Source organism: Protopterus annectens, chromosome 3.part1 (genome assembly GCF_019279795.1).
Source record: "Protopterus annectens isolate FY-2018-M chromosome 3.part1, PAN1.0, whole genome shotgun sequence".
Classification (NCBI taxonomy): domain Eukaryota; kingdom Metazoa; phylum Chordata; order Ceratodontiformes; family Protopteridae; genus Protopterus; species Protopterus annectens.
The window spans coordinates 1,372,174,818-1,372,201,125 of NC_056732.1; the positions used below are offsets into that span (position 1 = coordinate 1,372,174,818).

The 26,308-nt window shown below is 41.4% G+C and overlaps 1 protein-coding gene across 1 annotated transcript in view; it reads left to right on the top strand.

Moving 5' to 3' along the window:
* Window positions 1-26,308, top strand: part of SHARPIN (SHANK associated RH domain interactor) — an 846,773-nt gene that overhangs the window by 293,501 nt on the left and 526,964 nt on the right. Inside the window, exon 7 of the mRNA XM_044066299.1 lies at window positions 4,459-4,616. Coding sequence (XP_043922234.1) covers window positions 4,459-4,616 — 158 coding nt within the window. The remainder of the gene's footprint in view (window positions 1-4,458; window positions 4,617-26,308) is intronic.

Consider the following 26,308-nt stretch of genomic DNA (forward strand, 5'->3'; position numbering starts at 1 on the left):
CATTCTGCAGATAAAGAACATCCAAATTTATCCTTATCTGGACGATTGTCTCATTCAAGCAGAGGACAAGGCCACTCTTCAACATCTGGCATTTGAAAAAGGCTTCTAGGATGCCTAGAGTACACCATAAACGAAAAGAAATCACATTTGGTACCCTCTCAAATAATTACATTCCTGGGTGCAAGCTTAAATACAACTGCCCAGATGGCTTACCTCACGCCAGACAAAGGCAATTGACAACATACTTCAAACAAATGGCAACAAAAACCCAGTTATCTGCAACACTAATTCTGCAGGCTTTGGGATTCATGGCATCCTGCATTTTACTAATTCCATATGCGAGACTGCATATGAGGAAACTTCAATGGTATCTAAAAAGCTTATGGAATCAACATTGTCACAGCCTGGAAACAATGATTCCTCTCATTCCCTGCTTGCAACAGGAGTTTCTTTGGTGGGCAGAGACATGTCACCGAAACGAGGGACTGTCATTCAATCTACCCCCTGCCACCCAAACCCTAACTACAGACGCATCAGACTATGCTTGGGAGGCCCACCTGACAAGGGAGATGCATTCAGGGCAAATGGAGCCCAAACCAAATGCATCTGCATATCAACCAGAAAGAAATGCTAGCTGTTCAGAATACTCTGACAGCCTTCAAGAACTTACTTCTTCCAGGACAACTACTGATAAAGACTGACAACACCACAATTATGTGGTACATAAACAGGGTGGGGTACACAGTCCTACCCCCTTTGCAGACTAGCTATGGCCTTGTGGAACACAGCCTCGACTTTCCAAATACATCTTCAAGCACAATTCCTGCCAGGAAAGCAAAATACTCTGGCAGACGATCTAAGCAGAAATCTTATGGACCCTCACGAATGGAAACTGGATCCACAAATCTTCAGCATGTTAACACAGTTTTGGGGAGAGGCAAATAGGTCTATGTCTGGGCTCCCCCATTTCTATCAGCTGGACAAATTCTGCACAAGAACGCATCATAAAAAAGTATGGAAAGTAGATGCTCTATCCTTTAGCTGGAAAAACCTGTCAGTCTATGCCTTTCCCCCTCTGCCTCTACTCTCCAAGGTCTTACTAAAAGTCAGACAGGAAAAACCAAAAATGATCCTAATTGCTCCGGACTGGTCTCGCCAGCACTGGTACCCGCTTCTAAGGAATATATCATACCTTCCTCCGTGGTACTTGCCCCAAACACCTCATCTACTGTCAGCAGAACTATGAAATTCTGCACACTCTGCTCCAAACTCTGAATCTTGCAGCATGGCTAATCAACTAATTATTCAAACCACATCTCTTGTCAACTTGTGATGGATGACATTTTGGAAGCCAGAAGGCTAGTACTAGAAAATCTAAATGGAAGAGATTCTGTGCTTGGAACCAAGCACAAGGAATAGACACAGCATGCTTGACAAAGGGCCTATCTTTTTCTTCAAAAAAAATCCATGTCTCTGCCATCTCGGCTCATTACAACACAGAGCCCCCTCTCTTTTCTCATTCACTGCTTAAACAGTATCTCAGAGGGGCCAAAAATGTAAGGCCTCCCAGGAGAACACCAACTCCTGCATGGGACCTCAATTTTGTGCTGGAAAAACTCACCCTGTCTCCTTTTGAACCAGCAACTACTGCGGATATAAAATTTCTATCTTATGAGACAGCTTTTCTTTTGGCAGTCACTTCAGCAAGAAGGGTTTCAGAACTACAGGCTCTCATGGCAGTGGAGCCTTTCATTATATTTTACCCTGGACAGGGTGGCCCTCGGCACCAATCTTTCTTTTATGCCTAAAGTGGTATCCAGTGTGGCCCTTAACCAGACCATTCACCTGCCAACTTTTTTTCCCAAATCCGCATAACAAGGGGGAGTGGATTCTGCATTCATTGGATGTACACAGACAGCTAAGATTCTACTTAAACAGGATAAAATCTCTAAAAGTCTGAGCAACTACTGGTAGCATTTGCTGCAGGATCAGAGGGGAAGGCTATATCAAAGCAGACTATTTCTAAATGGATAAACCACTGCATTCATTTCTGCTATTTGCACCGTGGTAAACCTGTGCTCAAGGGGATCAGATCCCATTCCACCAGGGCTGTCTCTACTTCAGCAGCTTTTCTCAGAGGGGTCCCAACCAAAGACATTCTAGAAGCTGCTACTTGGAGTTCTGTTCATACGTTCACAAAGCATTATCATTTACCTCTCTTCTGTAAATCCAGGGCAGGCTTTGCCACTGCAGTCCTGCAGGGCCTTATAGCTGCTCCTAATGCTGTTTAGTTCCATCCTCCCATCCATAGCTTTGGGATTCTACCCAAATGTAATGACTGCAACAGTGAAACACGAAGAGCATAGTACAGTTGTGTACACTTACCATAAATGAGAGTATATTTACAGTTGCAGTCCGGGTTACCCACCCGCCATCCCCCATTCTGTACCTTTTCTTTACTTCACTATACTCAAAAGCCTTTGTGGTGTATTTGCTTTTAGTTGAAGGTAAATTTTATGTTTCTAAGGTGCATTTATATATTTATAGTTTATTTATATAAATTTTTGCTCCCCATTTGGGAGGCACCTGACATCTGGGGCAAGAAAAACTGATTAAAATGGTGTCTTCTGCATGTTTTATACCCCGATGATCTGACGTCATGGAAGAGGAGATGGCAACCGACGCAGGACCCAAGACTTTGTTATTCAGGCCGCCTGAGGGCAACCTACCAGCAGATTACCCAAATGTAATGACTGCAACAGTGAATACACTTGAACATCTACATTTATGAGAAATGTACACAACTGTACTTTGTGTGCAGTTACCATAAATGTAGATGTTTGAGTGTATTCACTGTTGCAGTCCTGGTTACCCTTCCTTCAGCCCCCTGACTTTTCTATACTTTCTGCCCATCTTCTTTTATGCCCATATCTTATGGCAGTGGTATTTACATTTTACTGGAGGTGTTCCACACCATGTAATTGCTTCCTATTTTGGGGGCTCCTGACATCTGGGTCAAGAAAAACTGATGTAATGGCGTCGGCTGCATGTTTTATACTCCTAATGTCATGGAAGAGGCAACAGCATCCAATGCAGAAATCCCAAGACTGGTTTTCGGGGCGACTGAGGGCTACCTGCAGGCAGATAACCCAAGTGTGATGACTGCAACAGTGAATACACTCAAACATCTACATTTATGGTAACTGTGCACAACTGTACTTACTGTTGTCCAACTGGGCAGTCAGGTCTGAGATCTGTGCATGCAGACGTCACTTTTATGGCCCTGCATGTGACATCACACTCACCTGACAGCAGCCAGGCTTAAGCTTTTGCAAAGGAGCCGGACATACAGGCCCCCTCAGGCAGAGGATCCCACAAGTGAGAATACTGCAACATGGAAGAGAAGGACATCTATGGTTATGGTAAGATTTTACACAACTAATCTTTAGTCTTATTTGCTCCTGGGAGGGAGGGGCTGGCAATTAGTAGAGAAGCCCTTTCCAAGTGGATTGCTAATCGTATCCTGTCTTGCTTTCAAGCAGTAAACCTCCCACAGGATAATGTCAGAAGCAAGTTTATCCTGGATACATCTGCCTCCAATGCTTGCTTCAGAAATATCCCAGTTGTGGACATTTGGGATATAGGGTGTGATACCTTTAGCCTCCATTTGTCTACTGCATGACTCTGAGCAAACCACTTAACAAGGCAGTGTACCTAGGTCGCCCTTAAAAAGGGATACTTATGTCCACTGGGTTTACAGGAGTAACAAATGTATGAACTAAAATGCCATGGTCATTTGTTTCATCATTTCACGTATTGACCAGAAAATGCTGCTTGGAACATGCCTCTATAAGAATGTGATATAGTTTTGCACTTCGTTGTTAATATGATTTAGCCTCCTAAGCTTTCACTTTGGTCCTTTGGTTTGCATCTTGGGAGGTTTACTGTACTTATTGGGATTCTTCCTTATTGTATACCTGGCTAGCAGAGCTCCATGTGTTCCATAACAGGTAGGTGTTATGCTCATCATTTAATCTACAATGGAGCAGTCCTCAGTGGATGCTAATTATTCTTCCTTTGTCTTCCTAGATATGGACAGCCCCTCCATTTGGTAGCTATTTTTGATTATGTGTAAGTTGATAAGGTATGAATTTACATGCCGTACAGGCTGGTGTAGGGAATTAGTGCTCAATCCTGGGGCAGCTTGTTAAAGCAGAGTAATCGTAGATAGAATATACTTGCACAGTGTAGTAAACGGACAAAGTAGGCAAGCTGAAGTCAATAGGAAGGTATATCCTGGATGTGCACCCACCAAAGAGGTCTGCCTCATAAGTCAGTTGATATGGTAAGTACATATGTTAGTCATGTTAAATTATTTTTTCTAAATGCTTTATTGACAAATGCGATGTGGAGCGAGTGTCAGTGAATTGTGGTTAATTCACATATTCTAATTTACAGCAAGTAAGACTAAGGAGAAAGACGGAAAGATGGGCATCAGTGATATCAGACGCTTCCTAGATCTGGATATGCTTCAGATTAACGACACTTTACCCAGCAATGGACCAAGCAGACTGTCTCAAACTAAGCCAGTACCTTCTCAAGTAGTTTTCCAGCAGGTTGGTGGTTACTGGCCATGTCTTTTGGGTTGCTGTTGATTTTATGGTTCTGGTTATTTTAAAAATGTGGCATGATTAGGTGTGATTTGTCAGTCTGCTAAATGAAAACTTTAAAGGTTTAAGGGGACATGATAAACTGTGATTTTTGTTTTGAGGTTTGCAAAAACGAGGCAGGGGGCTCCCCCCTCAAGGCTGTGCTACCTCAGAATTGACCAAGTTTTCTGTGGGAACAAAATTAAGGATGCTTGGGGTGGGGGGACTTGAGCTCCGTTGTTTGTGGAATCTGATTATGCAGGTTTTGGTTTGGTGTGTCTGCATGACTTAAATGAGTAAAGCTATTAATTAGTTCAGTTTCTGCACATTTTAAAGGAGTATGTGATTTTGTTTATACATTTATTAAATTTACAGTGTTATGACCTGGATACATATACAGTTGTAGAAAAGAGAACAAATCATTGTAAACATTTTTTACTTATTTCCTGTATTGTACACACTTTCTTCAACAATTATTCATGCCAGCGTTATATAAATTGCTCATGTTTTGCCTTCCCTTAATGTTCAGTCCTTCTCGTCCCACAAATTCTGTTTCTTTGTAATTTGCACTTTCCCTTTTCTAAAGATCCTACCTCGATTTTTTTTTTTTTTGTTTTCTTTAAATATTCAGTACTTCAGTTTTTGATTTCTGTTTTCTAGCAATTGCTTTTTGGCAGCCAGTAACATTAAACTTAGCAAGGCCTTACTATGTCTAGGAAATTTGAATTCTGCATCCCAGCTTTATTCATTTGCTCCCCAACATTTGACAGTGTCTTATGTAGAGAATTTTTAAAATCTAAATCTGCCAGCTTGTTACATTACCAAAAGAAAATTTTCCTAACTGCCACTTTTTTCATTCACACCATAAATTGCAGTCTACCAGAGGAAACGTTCTTTGAAGTCTGCTTGAGGTATTGCAGTTTGCCTTTCGGCTTTTCTTGGTTAAGGGTAGTCACAGCGGAACTCTGGTCCACTAATGATTGGCAGTTGTTTTTTATGGTGTCGAGTTGCCAGCCCGACGCCCAACCTTCAACGAAGGCATGCCCATTCAACCCATGCCTTTCGAACGCCCACTCTACCGCGGGGAGGACATGCAGACTCCACACACAAGGTACTCCCAAGCTGAGAATCGAAAGGGAGAACCTCTTGCTGTGAGGCAACAATGCTACCGCTGCACCACTGCGGAAAGCTTGCTTGAGGTATTACACACAGGCAAAAACTTCCATGCAAAAATCCTAAACCACCCGAGTGTTTCCTATCTGAAGCCATTCACGTGCCTTCCCAGTGTTCCTTTGTATATTGCCTTTTCATTCTCTCTTCCCCATCTTTTCTACCCTCTTCTGATTTGATTCTTACAGTTATCATATAGTATTTATATACATCTTGCTAAGTATCCCCTTTTTAATAGCAGCTTTTGTTCTATAGACTCAACTCAGATCTCACAGAGCTGTTTTTTCACCTGGCATTCCCCCTATCTCTTTTTTTTTTTTTTTTTTTTTTTGTACTGTCTTATTAAACCCTGGTAGGGAAGACTGTCTCTAACTTGGCAGTCCAGACTTCTGCTTGGTCTCATACCACATAGGTACATTTCCCTTCATAGTTATTTGCTCCTGATACTTTGGTTCCTTTGCTAATTTTTCTCCAGTAACTTTTAGCCCCTTCTTGCCTTTTTTCTATGCCTGTGCTTGTAATCATTCCTTTTGGTGAAGTCTGCTTTCTGCTTTCCTATCCTGGCTTAGTTTTACTTTCTGCTACTTCCTGAATAGTTTTTATGGGTGTTCTCCTTGAGGGCCTGCATTCAAAATCCTGCTCTCATTTCTTGAACTACCCAGTTTCATCGTTATGCCTTTCCACTTTGATCTGTAGCCTTCTGCTAGTGTTATATGTGTATGAGCCCTAACTCTTATAATCCTTTCAAATTTGGTAGTCATGAAGACCTTTGTTCTATGAGGAGAAACAAATTATCCCACTTAATTCTTGCCCTTTACCCCAGTTCATGCATCACCTTATAAATAATGGTCTACTATTCCTCTGGTTGATGGAACATGACTGACCTGTGTATTAAACCTAAAACTAGAAGCATTTTCACTGCTTGTAGCTTACTAGCCGTAATAGAGTTTTATAGTTTTAATGTTTTGTATTATCAGTTGTTTAGTCACAAACAAAATCAGTTGTTTAGTCTCTTCCCATATGCAGTGGCTATAAAAAGTTTACATACCCTGTTAAAATGGCAGGTTTTTGTGATATAAAAAAAATGAGACCACAGTAAATCATTTCAAAACTTTTCCCACCTTTAATGTGAACTAACCTGTAAAATTCAATTGAAAAACAAACAAATCTGTTGGGGGGCACAAAAAATTAAAAAAAGCACAATAAGCTGCTTGTGTAAGTGTGCTCACCATTAAACTTAAAACTTTATTGAAGCACCTTTTGCTTTAATTATAGCATTCAGTCTTCTTGGGTACACACCTGCCATCAATTAAAGAGGCTCTGATTAACCCCAAATAAAGTTCAGCTGTCCTAGTAGGATTTTCCTGACATTTACTCAGTTGCCTGCTACAGCAAAAGCCATGGTTCACAGAGAGCTTACAAAGCATCAAAGGGATATTGTTGAAAGGTATCGGTCAAGAGAAGGGTGCCCTCCCACCTTAATTCTTGCCTCTGACCCTTCAGATATCCTCCTACTTAACCCCATTCTATCTGGGAGCACAAATGCTACATTTGCCCTACATGTGTAAAATCTTTGTCAATTCGATCAAATGCCTTGTCTGTATCAAGACCTACCATCAATAACTGTGTTTTGTTACTCTGCTTTCCTCTGGCTCATTTTCCATTTATTTTGTCAAATGTTTGCCTTCTACAGAGCCATTCTCTTGGCTAGAACAGACATAAACCTTTTTATAGTCATGGTTTAGAATTGAAATTTGTCTATATAAAGCTGGGTCTTAAGGGGTTGTTGCTCTTTTTGGGTAATACAGCCATCACATCATTCTTTCTAGATGCTGGTACTGCCATTCTTTTAAACAAAACCTTCCATATCTTTTACTTTCTCACCTCATAACTTTCAGACATTCACAGGAATACCATCTGTTCCTGGAGACTTCCCACTGATTGATTGTACATCACAAGTTTTATCGCATCCCCCTTAACTTTTAATTCTTGAGCCTCATCTTCCTCTGACTTTGGCATAGTTGTCTTACATAAGTCTTTCCATTTGTGAGTTTTTTTCTTGGTTTCCACATTTCTCTGCTTTATACAGTTTTTCACATAATTTCTGAAATCTCAAGGATCACTGGTTAAATTTCTTGTTATAAACTCCAGATCTACTTTCTGTTGTCTAAATTTTGCCAAGAGATTTTTTTTGTGTGTGTGTGTGTGTGTGTGTGTGTGTGTGTGTGTGTGTGTGTGTGTGTGTGTGAGAGATGTGGAGTTATCAAAAATATTTGCTTAACAGCAGCTTTTCTAAATCCATGCATATTATCCAAATACACCTTTATTTTTCCTTTAGCACTCCGCAATTGCTCTTGTTTTTTTTCTTTCAGGTTCCCATTCTGCAGTACTGTAACCTTTGACAACCCTTCTAAACTTTGAGTTCCTGCTTGTAGTTTCACATCTTTCATTCCATACATTCTCATATTTCTTCAGAAATCTACTCTTTCATACTTTCCCTTCTTGCTTCCTCTGATGCGTCTTCACTACTGCAAATCAGGTCCCAGTCCCCACCCATAGGTAATATTCTCCATGATAAAAAAAAAAAAAAAAAATGGCTATTTCTCCGAAAATTTTCAAGCTCCGTAAATATTTTAGGTGGCATGTAAATCCATACCAGTATAATCCGCTTCCCTGCCAGAAAACCTTTAGTACCACAAATCTACCTTTCTTGTCTTTCTTGTGCTTTTGTAAACAGGTAGGCCTTTTTGCAAGTTAGTATTACCTCCTCCTGTTCCTTTGTCCCTGATACTTTGTTAAATGTTTGCATGGTCACCTCACACCAAGAGGTTCTCCAGTTCGATTCTCAGCTGGGATGCTTTCTGTGCGGATTCGGCATGTCCTCCCTACATTTGTGTGGGTTTCCTCCGGGTGCTCTAGTTTCCTCCCACAATACAAAGACCTGCATCTGGAGCATTTATCTCTGGGCCTCCACTGAAAATTGGCTTGTTCCAAGTCTGACTTTCCCAGTAAGCAAATGTTAAATAAATAAAATAAAAATAAATAAAATATCTATTTTGAAGTTTTTCTTTTTTTTTAGAAACTTTGCATCCTCATTTCTATCCATGTGTCTGTTATAATATTGATGCTTATTAATATAATTCAGCTCTGTTTGCCTATAACTGCAGTACCGTTAACGTTTTATGATGGAGAGTAGAAAATTTACACTGGGCCTGGAACCAGTGTCCATTATGGACAGAGGTAACTTAAAATACCTGGCCTTCAATGTCCTATTTGGATACAGGACATCATTCTTTCAGGAAAATTTGTCTAGGCGTAGAAAGGCTTCCCTGGGTCATTAGCCTAGTGACAGTCTGTAAATCTATAAAATCTATAAGGTGGTCATTCTGATAAGAAATTATTACCCTCACATTTTTCATGACAGTTGTTTTTGAATATACATTTCCAACTTGCAAATCATGCACACCTTGTTTGACAGTTTGATAGTGTACACAACCCATGTCACATTTACCCAGAATTTTTGCTTCAGTAAAAACACTTAAAGCAAGAAACTAAATACATTTTTAAAGCCCCGCTAGTACCGTACTTTTTTAAAACCCCAGCCCTTTTAACTTCCAACAAACACACAAAACTGTGTACAGTTTCAAAAAAAAGGGAAGTTATCCCACCAGGTAAGGTAAGTTGCACCAAGAAAAGGGAAGTTACTTCTCCATGTAGGGGTAGTTGCGCCAATAAACAGCTATATCCACAGACTTTACCCGTTCTTAAGCTAGGTTTAATCATGCATAAAAGTCTTTGACGGATACCATATATCCTTGTATTGTATGTCTTTGCCTCCCATGCATGCTTTCCCATTACCTGATTTTTTTTTTTTTTCCATTTTAGCCTTAAGAAAAAGTGCACTGGGTACACTTAAATGAATAAATTGTAGACTAGCACTTTACTGAATGTTAAATACAATAAATCCTGCTTTGGATGCATGTTTTTTCTCTTTCATCAGTGTCAGACTTTCTTTATTTTCACTAAATTGCTGGTCAGTTTCCATTTAAATATTAATTTGGAATGTTTCTTATTACACACGACTCGGAATTTGACTCCGTAATTTTCTGATTGTTTGCAAATGCAGACTGTGTTTAAGATTGCAGACATTTGATTGGGGAAAACTACTTGCAACTTTACAGATGCCAAAAACATTTCTCAGAGGTTAGAAAGCCACATGATGTTCGTGTTACCCTGCTGCAGTCATCACACTTGGGTTATCCTGCTGTCAGGCGGTCCCGCAGTCGGCCTGAGTTCCAAAGTCTTGGTCCGGCATCGGTTGCTGTTGCTTCTTCCTGACGCTATGAGGCATCAGATGCCATTTTCTTCAGTCTTTCTTGCTGTGCGGTGCCCGAAGCAGAAGCAGTTCGCAAGTGCCGGTCGGCCGACACCTGAGATTTTCGATTTGAATTTCAGTCCCGAAGTCTTCAATAAAGCTAAGTACCCCGTTGGGGAGCCTTTTCTTGCCTCCGTCCGATGTCAGAAAAAGTTAACAATTGCATTTCTTGTGGGAAGCAAATGCCTCATAAGGACTTCCATTCCTATTTTATTCCTTGCCTAGGCCCAGACCATGATGTCACATGTCGGTTTTGTGCTAGGTTTAATAAACAAACTAACGCCGTTTTGACTTCGCACGACATTACTTTGGTAGGAAATTTAATTATATCATGCCATCAGAGCAGCCGACGACCGGCATGCATAAAAAATGCAAGGCTAAGCACAGGCAGCCTAGGAACAAGCCAGACTCCGAGGCCTTGGCTGGGCCTGTCGCTGGTTCTCCGGTTTTCAGTGAGGCACCTACGCAGCCCCTGACGACCGCAGAACTGAAACCCCAGACAGCTGCGGATTCTCAAACGGAGTCTACTAGGCCGACGCAGCCATCTTCATTTGTCCCTTCTGACACCGGAGCAGAAGTAGACCCCGGTGCAGTGGAAACACCTTCAGTTGTAGAAGGTGTCTTCAGACCGACTACACTCGCCATTAAATCTTATGCTAAACTTAAAACTCCTTTGAAACCAAAGAAGACTGTACATCAGTCTACAATTCTCATGCCTAAGAAACAGATGCTTAAGATGGCTGAAGATTTGATTACCCTAATCAGGGGTTCCCATCCCCCTCCTGATAAAAGACCAAGACAAGAGGTGGATTTTGCTTCCTCTGACCAGGTTTCAATTTTCTCAGATTCGTCTGAGGAACAGGATTACACTTTTCCACCTTATGAAGACTTTGATGCTGAAGACTCTATTCCCTCAGCATCTCCCCCTGAAGACTACTCCTTTGGGGAAACTTTACATACCATGAGGGAACATTTCCACTGGGAAGGCCAGCACTACTCTACTTCTAAGAAAAGGCTCAGAGAGTTCCTTTTTACTACCCCAGCACAGACCGCTTGCTATCCCTCCAGTTTTGGATATTGTGGATGATGTTTACTTGGAGTCAAGTCTAAATCCAGACTCTCTACCTCCTGCTCCAGCCAAACCAGACAGATACTACAGAGTACCTGACTCACACAAATTCCTTTATAAAAGCCCTGTGGCTGACCCAGAAACAATTTCCCAGGGTCCTAAGGGAGCTAAAGCTTCTATGGCTAAAAATCCTGTGCCCTCTGAAAGGGATTCCAGAGCCCAAGAGAGATGGGGAAAGAAAATATACACCCCAGCAACTCTGGCTATGAGATTAAATTGTCAGTTTCACATGATGAAATATCAGCAGTTCCTAATGTCTCAATTAAAACAAAAAATGAGCACACATACTGAACAGTGTGAATTCAAGGAAATGCAAGATCTGTTGCATGCAGCTGAACAGGTGGGCAAACATACTTTACAGTGTGGATTTGATTCATTGGAAGCTTCCTGTAGAGCAGCTGTTACTGGCTCTGTCATACGTAGACATGCTTGGTTAAAAGAACAAACCCTTCCTGATCATGTTAAAGCAAAATTATTGGATGCAACTTTACAGCAGGATGTATTATTTGGTGTCAAAGCAGAAGAGGTTTTAAAGAAAATGGAGGATAAGGCAAAGTCTATGCAGATGGTCAAGGATTTTTTGCAGGTACAACCCCCTCATTTCAGCAGAAATTGGCCAACAAAAAAACTGGTCCTTTCCAGCTTCTGACGGATCACAGAGAGGCAAATACAGACACCCAAGGGGCAGAGGTCAGTCACAAGGCCCTTACAAACCTCGCCAATGGGGTACTGCTACCCAGAAAGGAGGAGAAGACAGGCCCCAGGCTAGCAGAAGATAAACACAATGACTCAATCCTCAAACTACCAAGCAAATCTCTCCTGGCAGCTCCCTTGTGAGGAAAATTGGCATTTTTTGCAGACAACTGGCACATCATCACAATAGACAAATGGATTCTAGACATTGTCTCTCAAGGATACAGATTCCACATTCATACCTTACCAAGGATAAAAGGAATGCCAAACCTGCCACCAAATCAATGGGCAGAGGCACAAAAACAAACTACAGCTCTCATGGACATGAGAGCCACTCAACAGGTACCTACACAGGAGCAAGGACAATGATTTTACTCGAGACTCTTTCTAGTCCCAAGAAAGGACAAAGCATGGAGACCCATTCTGGATCTTTCAATTCTGAACACGTATCTGCAAGTACCAAAATTCAAGATGCTAACACTACAGCAGCAGCTTCCCATGCTGGGCAAGAATGCTTTGCTAGTAACGTTGGACCTCAAGGAGGCATACCTGCATGTCCCTATCAGACAAAATTGCAGAAGATACCTCCGCTTCATTGCAGGTTCAACGCATTATCAATTCTCTGCACTGCCCTTTGGCTTATCTACTGTGCCCAGGGTCTTCACAAAATGCCTGGCACCAGTAATTGCATACTGCAGAAAAAGAGGAATTCAAATCTACCCATACCTGGACGACTGCCCTATTCAAGCAGAAAGCAAGGATACCCTTTTAAAGCATCTGGCATTTGTCAAACACCTTCTAAGTTGCCTAGGGTACACAGTAAACGAAAAGAAATCAAAATTAGTGCCCTCACATAACATAATATTCTTGGGTGCCAGCTTGAATAAAACTGCCCAGATGGCTCATCTCACGCCAGACAAGAAACAACAGCTGACTCAATATTTCGAAATAATGGCAACAAAGACCCAACTCCCTGCAAGACAAATTCTGCAGGCCTTGGGTTTCATGTCATCTTGCATACTACTAATACCATTTGCAAAACTGCATGTGAGGAAATTACAATGGTACCTGAAAAGCGTATGGACTCGGCACAGCCACAGCTTGGAAACAATGATACCTCTCATTCCCTGCCTTCAACAGGAGTTTCTGTGGTGGGCGCAGGCATGTCACCTAAACAAGGGTCAGCCTTTCACCTTACCCACAGCCAGGCAAACTATGACAACAGATGCATTGGACTATGCATGGGGAGCACACATGGCAGGACAGTGCATTCAGGGCAAATGGACTACAGATCAGAGGCATCTGCATATCAATTAAAAGAAAGGCTAGCAGAATGCCCTAACAGCTTTCAAGAACCTCTTACACCCAGGACAACTAATAATAAAGATGGACAATACCACAGTAATGTGGTACATAAACAAGCAAGGGGGCACATATTCCTACCCACTATGCAGACAAGCAGTGACCTTGTGGAACACTGCACTGTCTTACCAGGTTCAATTACAAGCACAATTCTTGCCGGGAAAGAACAACACTTTGGCAGATGACCTAAGCAGAAACATTTTGGATCCACACGAGTGGAAACTAGATCCATAAGTATTTGCAATGATAGCTCAAAAATGGGGACACCCAGACATAGATCTGTTTGCAAGCCTCCAAAACTACCAACTTCAAAAATTTTGCACAAGGACATTCCATCCACAATCTTGGAAAGTGGACTCCCTCTCATTCAGTTGGAAAACATTAACAGTGTATACCTTTCCTCCACTGCCTCTTCTAGCAAAGGTAATGCTGAAAGTCAGATTAGAGAGGCCACAAATGATACTCATTGCACCAGACTGGCCACGCCAGCATTGGTATCCAATTTTAAGGAACATGGCCCACGGCCCACCATGGATTTTACCACAAACTCCTCACCTGCTCACCCAGCGAGACAATCGGATTCTACACAGCCAGCTCAAGACACTAAACCTGGCTGCATGGCAAATTACCTAAACAACCAGCCAACACCTCTATCCAGAGCAGTTATGGATGTCATTCTGGAGGCCAGGAGGCCCAGCACCAGGAAAACCTAGTCAGACAAATGGAGAAGATTTTGCACCATGAACCAGGCTAAAGGCCAAAATCCCCTTGATCCAAACATTCCTCAGATTCTACAATATTTAACTGAGATGCTGCACAAGGGTCTTTCCTTTTCATCTATTAAGATCCACGCCTCCGCAATTTCAGCTCATTACAACACTGATCCTCCTTTATTTTCACATCCACTCCTAAGACAGTACCTCAGAGGGGCTGAGAACATAAGACCGCCAAGGAGAGCACCAACACCTACTTGGGATCTCAACTTTGTTCTGGAAAAGCTTGCACTGAACCATCTTTTTTCAGCTGATTTAAAATTTCTTTCATGGAAAACTGCCCTGCTTCTTGCAATAACATCGGCTAGAAGAGTCTCAGAGCTACAGGCACTAATGGTAGTGGAGCCTTTCCTCATTTTTCATCAAGACAGAGTCTCTCTACGAACTAACACTTCCTTTATGCCAAAGGTAGTATCCAGTGTGGCCCTAAACCAAACAATTCATTTGCCCACCTTTTTCCCAAATCCCCAGAACAAAGGAGAAAGACTCCTGCACTCTTTGGACATTCACAGGCAATTACGTTACTATTTGGATAAAACTAAGGCTTTCAAAAATTCTGATCAGCTCTTTGTAGCCTATGCTACAGGATCACAAGGTAAAGCTATCTCAAAACAGACCATTTCTAAATGGATAGGGCATTGCATATGTTTATGCTACATGAATCGTGGGAAACCGGTACCTGCTAACATTAGGTCCCACTCCACCAGGGCTACAGCTACATCAGCAGCCTTTCTCAGGGGAGTGCCAGCCAAGGATATTCTGGAAGCTGCAACTTGGAGTTCAGTGCACACTGTCACCAAACACTATCACTTACCTCTATATTCTAAGACTAGAGCTGGTTTTCCCACTGCAGTTTTGCAGGGCCTACTAGCTCCTTCTAACCCTGTTTGACTCCACCTCCCATCCTTAGCTTTGGGATTCAACCCAAGTGCGATGACTGCAGCAGGGTAACATGATGAACATAGTACAGTTTTGTACCTACCATAAATGTAGATGTTTGAGTGTTCACCCTGCTGCAGTCCAGGTTACCCCTCCCTCCATCCCCGCTGAACTTGTCTATACCACTCTATCCTATACAACCTCTGTGGTGTATTTGCTTGTGCCTAAAGGTATTGTTTTATTTTTATCTAGCTATATATATATATATATATATATATATATATATATATATATATATATATATATATATATACACACACACACACACACACACACACACATATATATATATATATATATATATATATATATATATATATATATATATATATATATATATATATACCTATCACCTGACATCTGGGGCAAGAAAAACTGAAGAAAATGGCGTTGGACGCCTCTTGTATACCCCTGGCGCTCTGACGTCAGGGAAGAAGCGACAGCAACCAACGCCAGACCAAGACTTTGGAACTCAGGCCAACTGCGGGGACCGCCTGACCGGCAGGATAACCCAAGTGTGATGACTGCAGCAGGGTGAACACTCTAACATCTACATTTATGGTAGGTACAAAACTGTACTTTTTCTTGTTCATTTTCTAGCTTATTTACTTGACAAAACATATTCATATCTGCAGCTTAAACTAAGAACATTCGTCTGTAGTTCCTTATGTAATGTGATTAATACACTTCAACGCTGTCAGCAACCTGAGATCACATCATTATATTGCTTATATCCAGTTTTTATCTTATGTTAGTATAAGACTTAATCACATTGCAATCCAGAAAAAGTGATGATTTTACTATCACAACATAAACGTAAGGCTCCCCCTATTTCACATTTAAAATCTCTGTAAACTGTACAGAGCAACTTTTACAGACTAATGTGCAGTTTACTTCAGTAGATATATTCTGCACATTCGAAGGACAGTGAAAGGACTGAAGAGATGCTAAAGATTAAGCTTTTTGTCCTCCTACCAGTTTAACGCAGTCACCAAAGTTCCACTCTGTATCTACTTCTTGCAGAAGCACAGTTGATGTGTATAAACTGCCATTTTATGAAAATGACTATTTAAAATTCTTTTATTTCTAATTTTACAATGTTATAAATTCATAGGTTTAGGTAATTGGTTAGCTGCCCTTGCGGGGCAATTTAGGCCAAGCCATTTTCCTTTCTTTGTGCTCAAAATAACTTGTCCTTTTTGGTTATAGTTTGGCCTTACCCATTCCACGGTCAATAATTATATATTACCCCCTAATAAGAATATCTGGGTCCTACCATAGATAACTTGAGGGGGACCCATGCATGGGATAAGTATTTGTACGCTGGCCAGTAATAGTCCTGGGGTAAATTTTCTGTTTCCCATCCGTAGATCTAAGTTGCAGTTGAAAATGGACAGGGATGAACTTTGTTTTATGTGGATGGGGGGGGATGTTCCACAGCAACGATATCTTGCAAAATGTTACTGTCTCTCCAAACTGTTCTGCTGATATTGCAGAAGATGTTTAGATCTGTAGATAAGAGTATTTCTGATGCCATTTGACTTGCTGATGTGTAGTAAATCCATCAGTCAGAGGATGCCTTGTATACCAGACACTGGTCCACTCTTAGCAGTCTGTATGATAAGAGTATAGTGACATGGCTTTCAGCAGTTAGTCTGTATAGGCATATTTTTTAGGTCTTGTATCCTTTTAGTAAAGTATTTCTGTGGGTGTTCAGTCATAGCAATCGTCTAGGAATACATGCCATGTCAAAGGGGGCATTATATTCGGTGATTGGCCTAATGAGGGCTGAGTAAAGGGAACAGTGACATCTCTAGGTCTGGACATAATCCCTTTATTTATAAACTGTGGAGTAGAGAAGGATTTTCTTAAAACAATAGACACGTGTTGGTCAAAAGTTTGGTCACTGTCGACATAAGTTCCCAAATCCCAGCCTGAACCACTGGGTTATCTTTGAGGGGTTTTGTTAGTGTGGTAGTTCCCAGAGATAGATGACTTCCCAAAGGATTCAGTGATGCATTTTTTGGCATTTAGTTTCAGACTGTGACTTTATAGCTGTGGTGGTGGTGCTGCGGTAGCGTTGTTGCCTCACAGACATTGCCCGTTCGATTCTCAGAGCGTCTTCTGTGTGTCGACATGCGTGAATGGGCGTTCCTTCGTTGAAGGTTGTGCGTTGGGCCCGGCAAGCCAGCACGCAAAAATCTTCTGTCAATCATTAGCGGACCGGAGTTCCTCTGTGGTGACCCCTAACCGGGAAAAGCCGAAAGACACAAACAAGTTTCAGACTGTGACTTTGATACCAATTATTTGAGGCAAACCTTCCTGCAGGATGGAAGGGATTCAGTTACTTTTCCTAGCTTACAGTCATCTGCAAACATAGCAGATACGTAGGCTCAGCTAGAGCCCTTTGGTATTGTCTTTTACTTCAGAAAAGCAGATACCAAACAGAAGAGGTCCCAGCACAGAACCTTGGGGTACTCGACTGGTGACTGTTCTCTTTGTGGATGTAACTTCTGCTGTTTTGATTATCTGCTTCCTTTTTGCCAGTTAGCAGTCCAGTTTTTGACATAGGGGTTTATTTACAGTTTAGTTTTTGTACTGTGTCTGAGTGGGGAATTGTCAAAAGCTTTGGCCAGGTCACGAAATGATGTGTGTACCGTTTTGCTTTCATCCATTGCTTTGTTGACCTTTTCAAAAAAAAAAAACACACACATGCCAGGTTGAGTAATATTGACCTGCCCTTGATGAATCCAAACTGAGATAGTTGGTTCCACTGTTTGGAGTTTCCCTATGTCCAGATTGATTAATTCCACATTAAGTCCATGGCTTTGTATATGAGGTTGGTCAGGCGTATAGGTCTGTAATTTTCTGAACCAAAATAAAGAGCCAGCACTGGTGGAAGTTATTCTATGAAAGGCCCTTCCTTATGTGGGGGAATGACTAGCTGATCTCCATTCACTTGGTGTAAAACCTGTATGGAGGCTGAGATTGAACAGTGTTGGGGGTGGCTAAATTGTGCTTCATACTATAAGATGCATCTGAGGATATTGGCAGGACCCATCAATGCAGTATTTTTAGCCTTATTAGCAGCAGCATTGTTGGTCTTATTTTGTTTACTATTTGATCAAGTGGGTAAACTGATCAGCTGACCTTTTTCATTCATGATCCAGGTTTGTAGAGCATAAAGTGATAGTTAACACAGTAGAATTGTTAAATGTACAGTGTTTTCAACAGCTTGTAAGACCAACAGTGTTTGCAACAGTAGAGGAGGTACTTCAGTATTTGCAGTGTTACATTATTTTATCAAACAGGTTTGACAACTATCCGCAGAATGTGCAGTGCAATAATACAAAGGCAGACTTGTATGATAATGATGTGGTTATTATCCATTGTCTGTAAAGCAATTCCAAGTGGGTTCAGAAAAGTGATTGTTATAAACACTTTCTTACTCTTTTATCGATTCTTATGTTAGGCTTCTGTGGGCAAATGGTTCCAGGTCCCTGTCAGAAAGCTGTTGCACCTAGTGCAGTTTTGTGTCTTGAGCATGCTAAGATAAGAGAGAGCTATTCTCTGCTTGTATGAGCTTTCAGAAATGGGAAGTTTTCTTTTAAGAAGTGGACAGTAGCCTTAGGAGTTTGCATCTTTTCTTAGGCACATTATCTGTCATAGTGTTTGGCCTTTGTAAACACAATGTCATGGTGGAGTGAAAGGTCCAACAAGAGGATAAATTTACAGATTTCTCGGTTTGTGTTTTGTTGGTATTGTATACTGAATGTAAGACTAGTGAAAGGTGCCCGTATTCCAGTTTGGGGATTGGTACATTCTTTGTGATAGCTAATTGGGCTTTTGGGGAGAGTAAGTACAAGATTTTATAGTAAAGTGTAAGTTGTGTTAATACCTTGTCTTCCTCATCTTGATCACCTCTCTCCAGTCTCTAAAAGATGCTACTGATTTTTTTTTAGTCCGCTCTGGACATTTTTCTGTTGCTCTCTTTTCCTTTGAAACAACAGGAAACGTTTCAGTGGTAAGGTCTATTTGCAGACTTTTTTTTTCTGCTATATGCTTTATCAGATAATGAGAAGCAGAGTTTCTTCCTGCTTAATGGCTCACTGTTTGCTAGGTAAACTTGTATTTCCTCCTCATCCTGTTATACATCCAGAAATGTTTGTGAACCTAAAGGAATATTTTTTTCTTTAAAAGACAGCCGAACATAGCAACTTCAGTCACTCACCTGCCTCTTGACATCCCGATTGCAGGGAAAACCACCTTGCTTCTCTTCTGCCTGGTATACAGTGCGTAGTAGTTTTCCACAAGCATCCTTGTGTCCACAATGTTTAATACTTCCCCTTTGTCATAATGTTGTTAGAAGCAGTTCTTTCTACTGGTATGACTATATCTGTACTAATGTTGGGCCTGGTTTATTTTTTATGGCCAGATTTAGAGCATACACAGTGTTCCCTTTTGATTAAAAACAATGCTGCTGTGGTATACCAGTGCAGTTTCTTATTTGTACTTTTGCAAAATTAATGCAGTGTGTTCCTTCCAGTTTCTCTGGTATATCAGAAGCTGTCTAGTTTTTTATGCAAGCTCTGCGTTCAGACTCTACTATTTTTTTTAAGTGGTTCTTTTTGAGAAGTCTCATTCAACCAGACTTTATTTCAGCCTCCTATTTTTGTGGTTTTGTCAGCTCATCTGAATAGCTACTTAAAGGTGGTTCTAGTCTTTCCAGCCCCTGTGATTTCATTTTGGATGATGCTAGAGGAATATATATTTTAAACAACTCTGAATGTTTGTTTTTCTTTCTGTAAATCACTGGAAGTTATCTACTGCAGCATAGTTAATTTCTTTTTCCTGAAGAGCAGCATGGCTCTTCCCCACCAGAGTTTTTTCTCTCCTTTTTTAGTTGATTTTCTCTTTATTTCTCTCTTTCTTCTTTGACATCCAAGGAGTGTAGTGATTAGCCAGTAGCTGAATGTTACCCCATGTGTAGCTTGTACTTTCTGGTCACCTCAGACTGCATCCTACTGGCCGAGTTCCCCAAGTCCATTCCAGGTCTACCAGCCATCCTCCTACCCCCCCTCCCGACTTAACTGTAGTGTTGTTTGGGGCCAGTTGTGGATGATAAAAGCATCTTGGAGCCTCGGCCTTCTGTGGTTGTCATGGAGGTGTTTTTTACATGCCCTACCCACTATCCACACTTGTTGACTGTCTGAGGGCATTTCCTGTTTGTGGACCATGGCTCCCCTTAGGGAGTGTCATAGATAAGCGCCCATCCCTCCACACCACTCTTGTCAGTCGCTCAAGCTGCTAATCGAACCTGGGGTCTCCTATGCCATAGTTTTTATTCCTCTCTGCCATTGGAGCGGGGTCTTGTATTGGCTTTATAGTTTTTCTTTTTCACAATGGGAGTTTATCAACCTGCTTTTCAGAGTGCAGCCATTTTGGAATCTTGTAACAAAATGTAGTTTTTGGTCCACAAAATGGCAGTCTGTGTATTGTTTTTAGTTGGTGTGCAGCAGACTGTGCAGTTACTTGTGTTTTTAACTAGTTTTCACAGTGAATGTCTACTTTCTCGAGAAATTTAAAAGATAAGCAGTTTGGTAGAGGTGAGCTCTGCAGTGGCTCCAACAGGCAAGTGCTGGGATCATTGTTTATGTGACATAAACATCTGTGATCTTTAAGTGGGAATCCATTGCAGATGAACTTGTAGTTGTCCTGAATAACTGGAATTACAATATGCCTTCGGATCGGCCGCGCGCTACCTAAAAGCGTAAGGAAAAATCGTTAAAAGTCCAAGCAGGATCCTCTCAGGTCGGGGGTCAGGCTGGGGGGCCTCTCAGTCACTGTACTCCCTTCCTCACATGCTTAAAATGGCAGAAGATTTGATTACCTTAATCAGAGGTTCTATGCCACCTCAGATAAGAGGCCTAGGGTGGAGCCAGAGGTGGAAGGATTGGAACATTCTTCAGATTATTTCTCAGATTCCCGGGCTTAGGAAGAATTCTTGTTTTACCACAGCATAGGCCCTTGGCTATACCTCCTGTTTTGGATGTTGTTCAGATAAGAGCAAGGGCTGACAGAAAAAACTATTAGCAGGGACCTAAGGGTGTCAGGGCTTCTGTTGTAAAGAATCCAGTTCCTATGGATAAAGATTCTAGAGCTTTGATAGTGGGGGTAAAAAAAAATACCTCTCTTCTTCCTCTAGCAATGGGGCTTTTGATTGCCAGTTCACATGCTGAAGTACCAGAAATTTTTCCTTAGTCAGTTAAAATCTAAGGTAGATGCTTTGGCAGAGGGCATAGAGTAGGGAATTACAGGATTTGGTTCATGCCTCTGATCAGGCAGTGTGGTTTGATGCTTTACAGGCTTATTTTTAGGTGCAGCCCCTAAGTTTAGCTTGGAATTGCTACCTAAGGGATGGGCTTACCCTTCTTCTGATTTACAATCTGTCTGCAGGTGAGGGGCAGGGCCAGTCTTTTAACAAAACAAAATGACCTGCATCTTCAGCTGCCAGATCCTTCCTGTCCAATTCTGGATTTGTCTATTCTCAACACATACCTGGACATTCCAAAATTCAAAATGTTGACTTTGCAACAACTGCCTTGCCTGCTAAAAAAAATCAGATGGATGGTAACCTGGATCTCAGAGGCTTATCTGGAGATTCCTTGCTGGCTGGGACTTTACGATAGCCTTCTAAGGTTAAGAGGAATACAAATTTATCCTTATTTGGACGATTGCCTGATTAGTATAGTACCCTCTCAGGACATGTGCTTTCTGGGTGACCCTTCCAACAATTCTCTCTCTCTCAGAGCTGGCTGCAAGGACAGTCCAAGCCTTGGGGGGGTTCATGGCATCTTGTTTCTGGTGCTCCCAATGCCCAAACTGCATATGAGAAGCTACAATGGTATCTCAAAAGTGTATGGACTCAAACACTGCCGATTTTGGACACACTGTCATTCAGATACCTTGCATTCAAAAAAAATTTTTTTTGGTGGGCTCAGGAATGTCACCTAAACAAAGGGACCTCTGTGACCCGTTGGGTTCAAGACACGTGGCCTGCCAGACTTCAACATTTGCATATCAACATGAAGGAGATTAGCAGTCAATTTGCATTTGATGCTTTCAAGGATCTACTTCACCCAGGACACTATGATTTTGGAGGGAGACTGCTCTCAGTTTGCCTCTACTCTTCAGGCAAGGTTTCTGCCAGGAGCACAGAACTCTTTAGGCGGATGTGTTGAGCAGACAGATGGTGGATCCCCACAGTGGAAGTTGGATCCAATCTTCACGCCTTCCTTTCCTCCCCTCTCCTCCTTCCCAAGGTGCTCTTGAAAGGTCAGACAGGAAGCCCTCCATGATTTCTAATAGCTCAGATTGGCCACGTCAGCATTTTCCCAGGCAGGGGCAATCATTTCCTCAAATGTCAGGCACAGTCCCTGCATCATTTTTTTTGGAGAGCAAAAAAGCTTTTTGATGTTTTCAGTGCTAATTTGAGTGTTTCACTTCAGTATCAAGGGTTTGTCTCTTCTCTGTGTAAAGTTCATCATGCTGCAGCCTGGCTGCTATGACTGTGATGACCACCATTTCTCTCTCATCCTTTTAAGCAATTTTTTTTAGAGGAGCAAGAACATAAGACCCCCCACCCTCCTCCTACTCCTCCTGGGATCTCAATTTTGTGTTGGAAAAACTCACTTTTACCTCCTTTTGACTGATTTTCATAAGGATAGGTATCCCCCTGCGACTAAACCTACTTTTATGCCTAAAGTTGTTTCAAATGAGATTTGCACTCTTTGGATATTCACAGCAGTTTGCGTTATTATTTGAGCAGACAAAACAAACTTTTTCCAAGTTGGGGCCATTGTGTTGTTTTTTTTTGTTATTCTCATCATGGTAAGGAGATCCGCTGGAATCAGACCTCATTCCACTAGGGCTACTGCCACTAAGATATTTTGGAGTTCAGTGCACACACTTTTCACAACACTTACCATCTCCCTCTCTCCTCCAAATCTCCAAATCTAGGGCTGGGTTTGCCTTTGTTTGGCATGTTGGCAGCAACTCCCAATGCTTTATTTTTTTTAACCCCCCCCCTACCTTTGCTTTGGATTCTACCCACAGGTTATGACTGACTGCATGTGAGATGAGAGAACAGTGTACAGTTTTGTACCTACCATAAATGTAGATGTTTGGGGGGTTGTGTTTGGTTGGGTTGTAAATATTGTTTGTACATGGGTTGGTTGATTTTTTCTGTTTTTGGCTAACGTACGATTGACAGATCTGCTGAGCGACCATGACCGACGCCAGCCTAACACTCATTTATGGTTGGTACAAAACTGTACTTTTTATTGGTGGGGTAGGCCTCTAGGACCTGCACAAACTAAATTACTAATCAGATTGTTTGAGTCTTGGAGTTTGGAACATTTAATGCAGCACTGCATGCTTTATGAAGTGAGCAGTGCCGAGCATGCTGTAATATCCACTTTGAAACTCATGTTGATCTGTGGTGGTTATTACAAGGGCCCGAGTCTCTTCCCAAGATGTTATGATCTTGGAGTTGTGTAGTGTTAAGACAAGGTTGCAGCTCCCTGAGTAATAAGCATTCCCTCTCCACCCACCAAAAAAGCTTGTAGAAAATTGTCTATCATTTTGGATTGTTTTGCCTTTTTAAGTGGTATTCATACATCTTGTCCTCATTGATACAGTTGACCTCGTCACTGGTTAATGAATAAAGGATTTTGCTGTTTTGGTACTTTGGACATGATGACTGATGTGCACCTTCAAACTGATGTGGCATTTTGATGGTCTTTCTGTCTCTGGTTACTACAATGTCCTCTAATTTTGGAGTCCAAACACACAGACTTGAAATGTGAAATTCAGCATCTGGGTTTTATCAAAAACCGTGAGATGCTAAACATTTCATGCTTTTCATCTGAGGAACTGAAGTAATCTTGGCTGTAGTGCACTTCTTTGGCAGGCCAAAGCTAGAATACTGTCATGGCCATTTTGCCATGAAGTAATGATTTGATGTAGTGGAAAAAAAGAACAACCCAAGTTATTTAAATAAGTCATTGTCAAATAGTCCCTTAAGTGTTGAGTTTGCAGAATTGCAACATGACAAGTGTTTCAGAGAATTTGGAGTGAAGGGCTGTAGTCTGAAGGTGCTTAAATTTATTTTATTTATTTTGCATCAATTTACTGGGAAAGTCCAACTGGACACGTCCTTTTTCAGCGGATCCCCGGGGAGAAAAGCTCCACATAAGACATGTAGTACAACAGTATACAGAGTATGTTAAACTGTAAGTACGTAATTTCAAAGTAATGGTGGTGGCCTTAGTTACACAAATATTGGAAGTTAAAGTAATCTGATCTTAACTAAGCCATATGAGGAAGCATTTTGAGCTTATATCAGTAGGCTAAATGTTTAATCAAATGTACTTCATTATATAATGCTCCATCTGTTTTCACCTTTTGAATCATTGCTTTTACTTTTAATTTTTATCTTAAGTCAGTGAAATTAATGTTTTCCTTTCATTGCAGTAACTATTATATGCTGTGACAATTGCTAGTTATATTATTGATCTCAGTTTCTAGTAGTGTTACTTGTGCGCTTTTGGAAAGGTACTTGCTTTTTTGTTTTATGCAAGAATAAGATTGCAGTATCAGTCAGATGCCTTCTGCAGTTGACAAGTTCAGATTTCCTCCTTATTTTCCCCAGCCTGGCACAGCGAAAGGACTTTTCTTGCTCAAGGGTTGTAATGGTGTAAGCCAGTTGAAAAGGTGTTGCCCATTTCTTTTCCAGTATTTACACAGTTCAGACCTCAGCCACATTGAAAACCTACAGTGTTCCACCTCTGCCTGGATCACTAACTAGTATTCACACCATCACTTCCTGGGACAGGAGTATGATATGATGTATTGTCAGGGAATGCTATTGCTTTAAGGCAGTCACCCAGAGGCAACAAACCTAAGACTGTACACCACATGGAGAATAGCAGCTGTGAAGGGTACTCATCCTAGGCACCTGTGGAGGAAGGCATACTTATTTTGAATGCCTGGCGCATTTCCTGATTTAATGAGAGAAAATGAAGGGTCTGGAGAGCGTCTTTGCTTTGTCAGTCTGTTCATGAGAAGGTGATGCATTCTTCATAAATTGCAAGATCTTCCTCCATGAGAAGTAATCAGGCTCACACATTCGCTGGCTGATGAGGTGGACCCTATGTAACAGCCTTGAGAATGAGTTCAGTGGAACAAATACTAACTGCTGCACATTGAAATATCAAGAGCATGGTGCCACTTAGAAACTCAAGTAGACTAATGGATCCGTGTTTGAACTTTGGATCAGAAAAACTGCAAGAGTGCTCCCATGGGCTCCCCCCACCCCCATGTTGAGCAAGACTCATCAGTTTCCTATAATTCCTCCATTGCCAGTCGTTTAATGTGTGCGGGCAGTTTGATATCTGGTGCAAATTCTCCTTGTGGTGTGCAGTGCATCTTTAAAAAGCATGATTTGATGCTAGCACAATGCCGTATGCATTTTTTTTTGTTTACATCAAAGTATCACCTCTAGTCTGTGCTGCCCGGGGCATTGGGGTCCCCTTGCTGCCCAGGGCATTGGGGTCCCCTTTAACCGGTCACGCATCTGCCATTTTCCTGTCACGTATGTCATATGGAAACCTAGGCTAACTTCTGTTTGAGATGAAGTAATGGAGATTTACCCCCAATCCCCATGGGTAGTGAATTCTGAGGATCCCAAATTTTTTAGATTTTTAAGGTGCTGATCTGAATTCTTTTCCCTGTCTCAAAATCTGCAGCAGTTTTGTGTTGTGTAATCTTACAGGCTTCACTTTGATGGGTAAACAAAGCTATAATTGGCAAAATGCTGATTATTTTTGGGTTTTCATATAATCAGTAGTATCTCTCTGACACTAATACATCTACCCCTATCCACCTATAACCACTCAGCTCTTTGATTTTATAAAGTTGCTACTTAAACTAAAAACTACGTTCATAGCTGTAGACCAACTACCATCAAAGTACCTAAAAATGGCAGCAGAAGTCGTAGCTTTCCTTGTGTCCCTACTAATTAATAGGTCCATAGCAGAAAGGTACATCCATCACTTTGAAAAAAATCTTGCATCATACCAGTACACAAAGGCGTCGCATCTACAGATCTCTCTGCCCCCCCCCATAATAGAGAAATGTCCATGTAAAGCTGATGCAA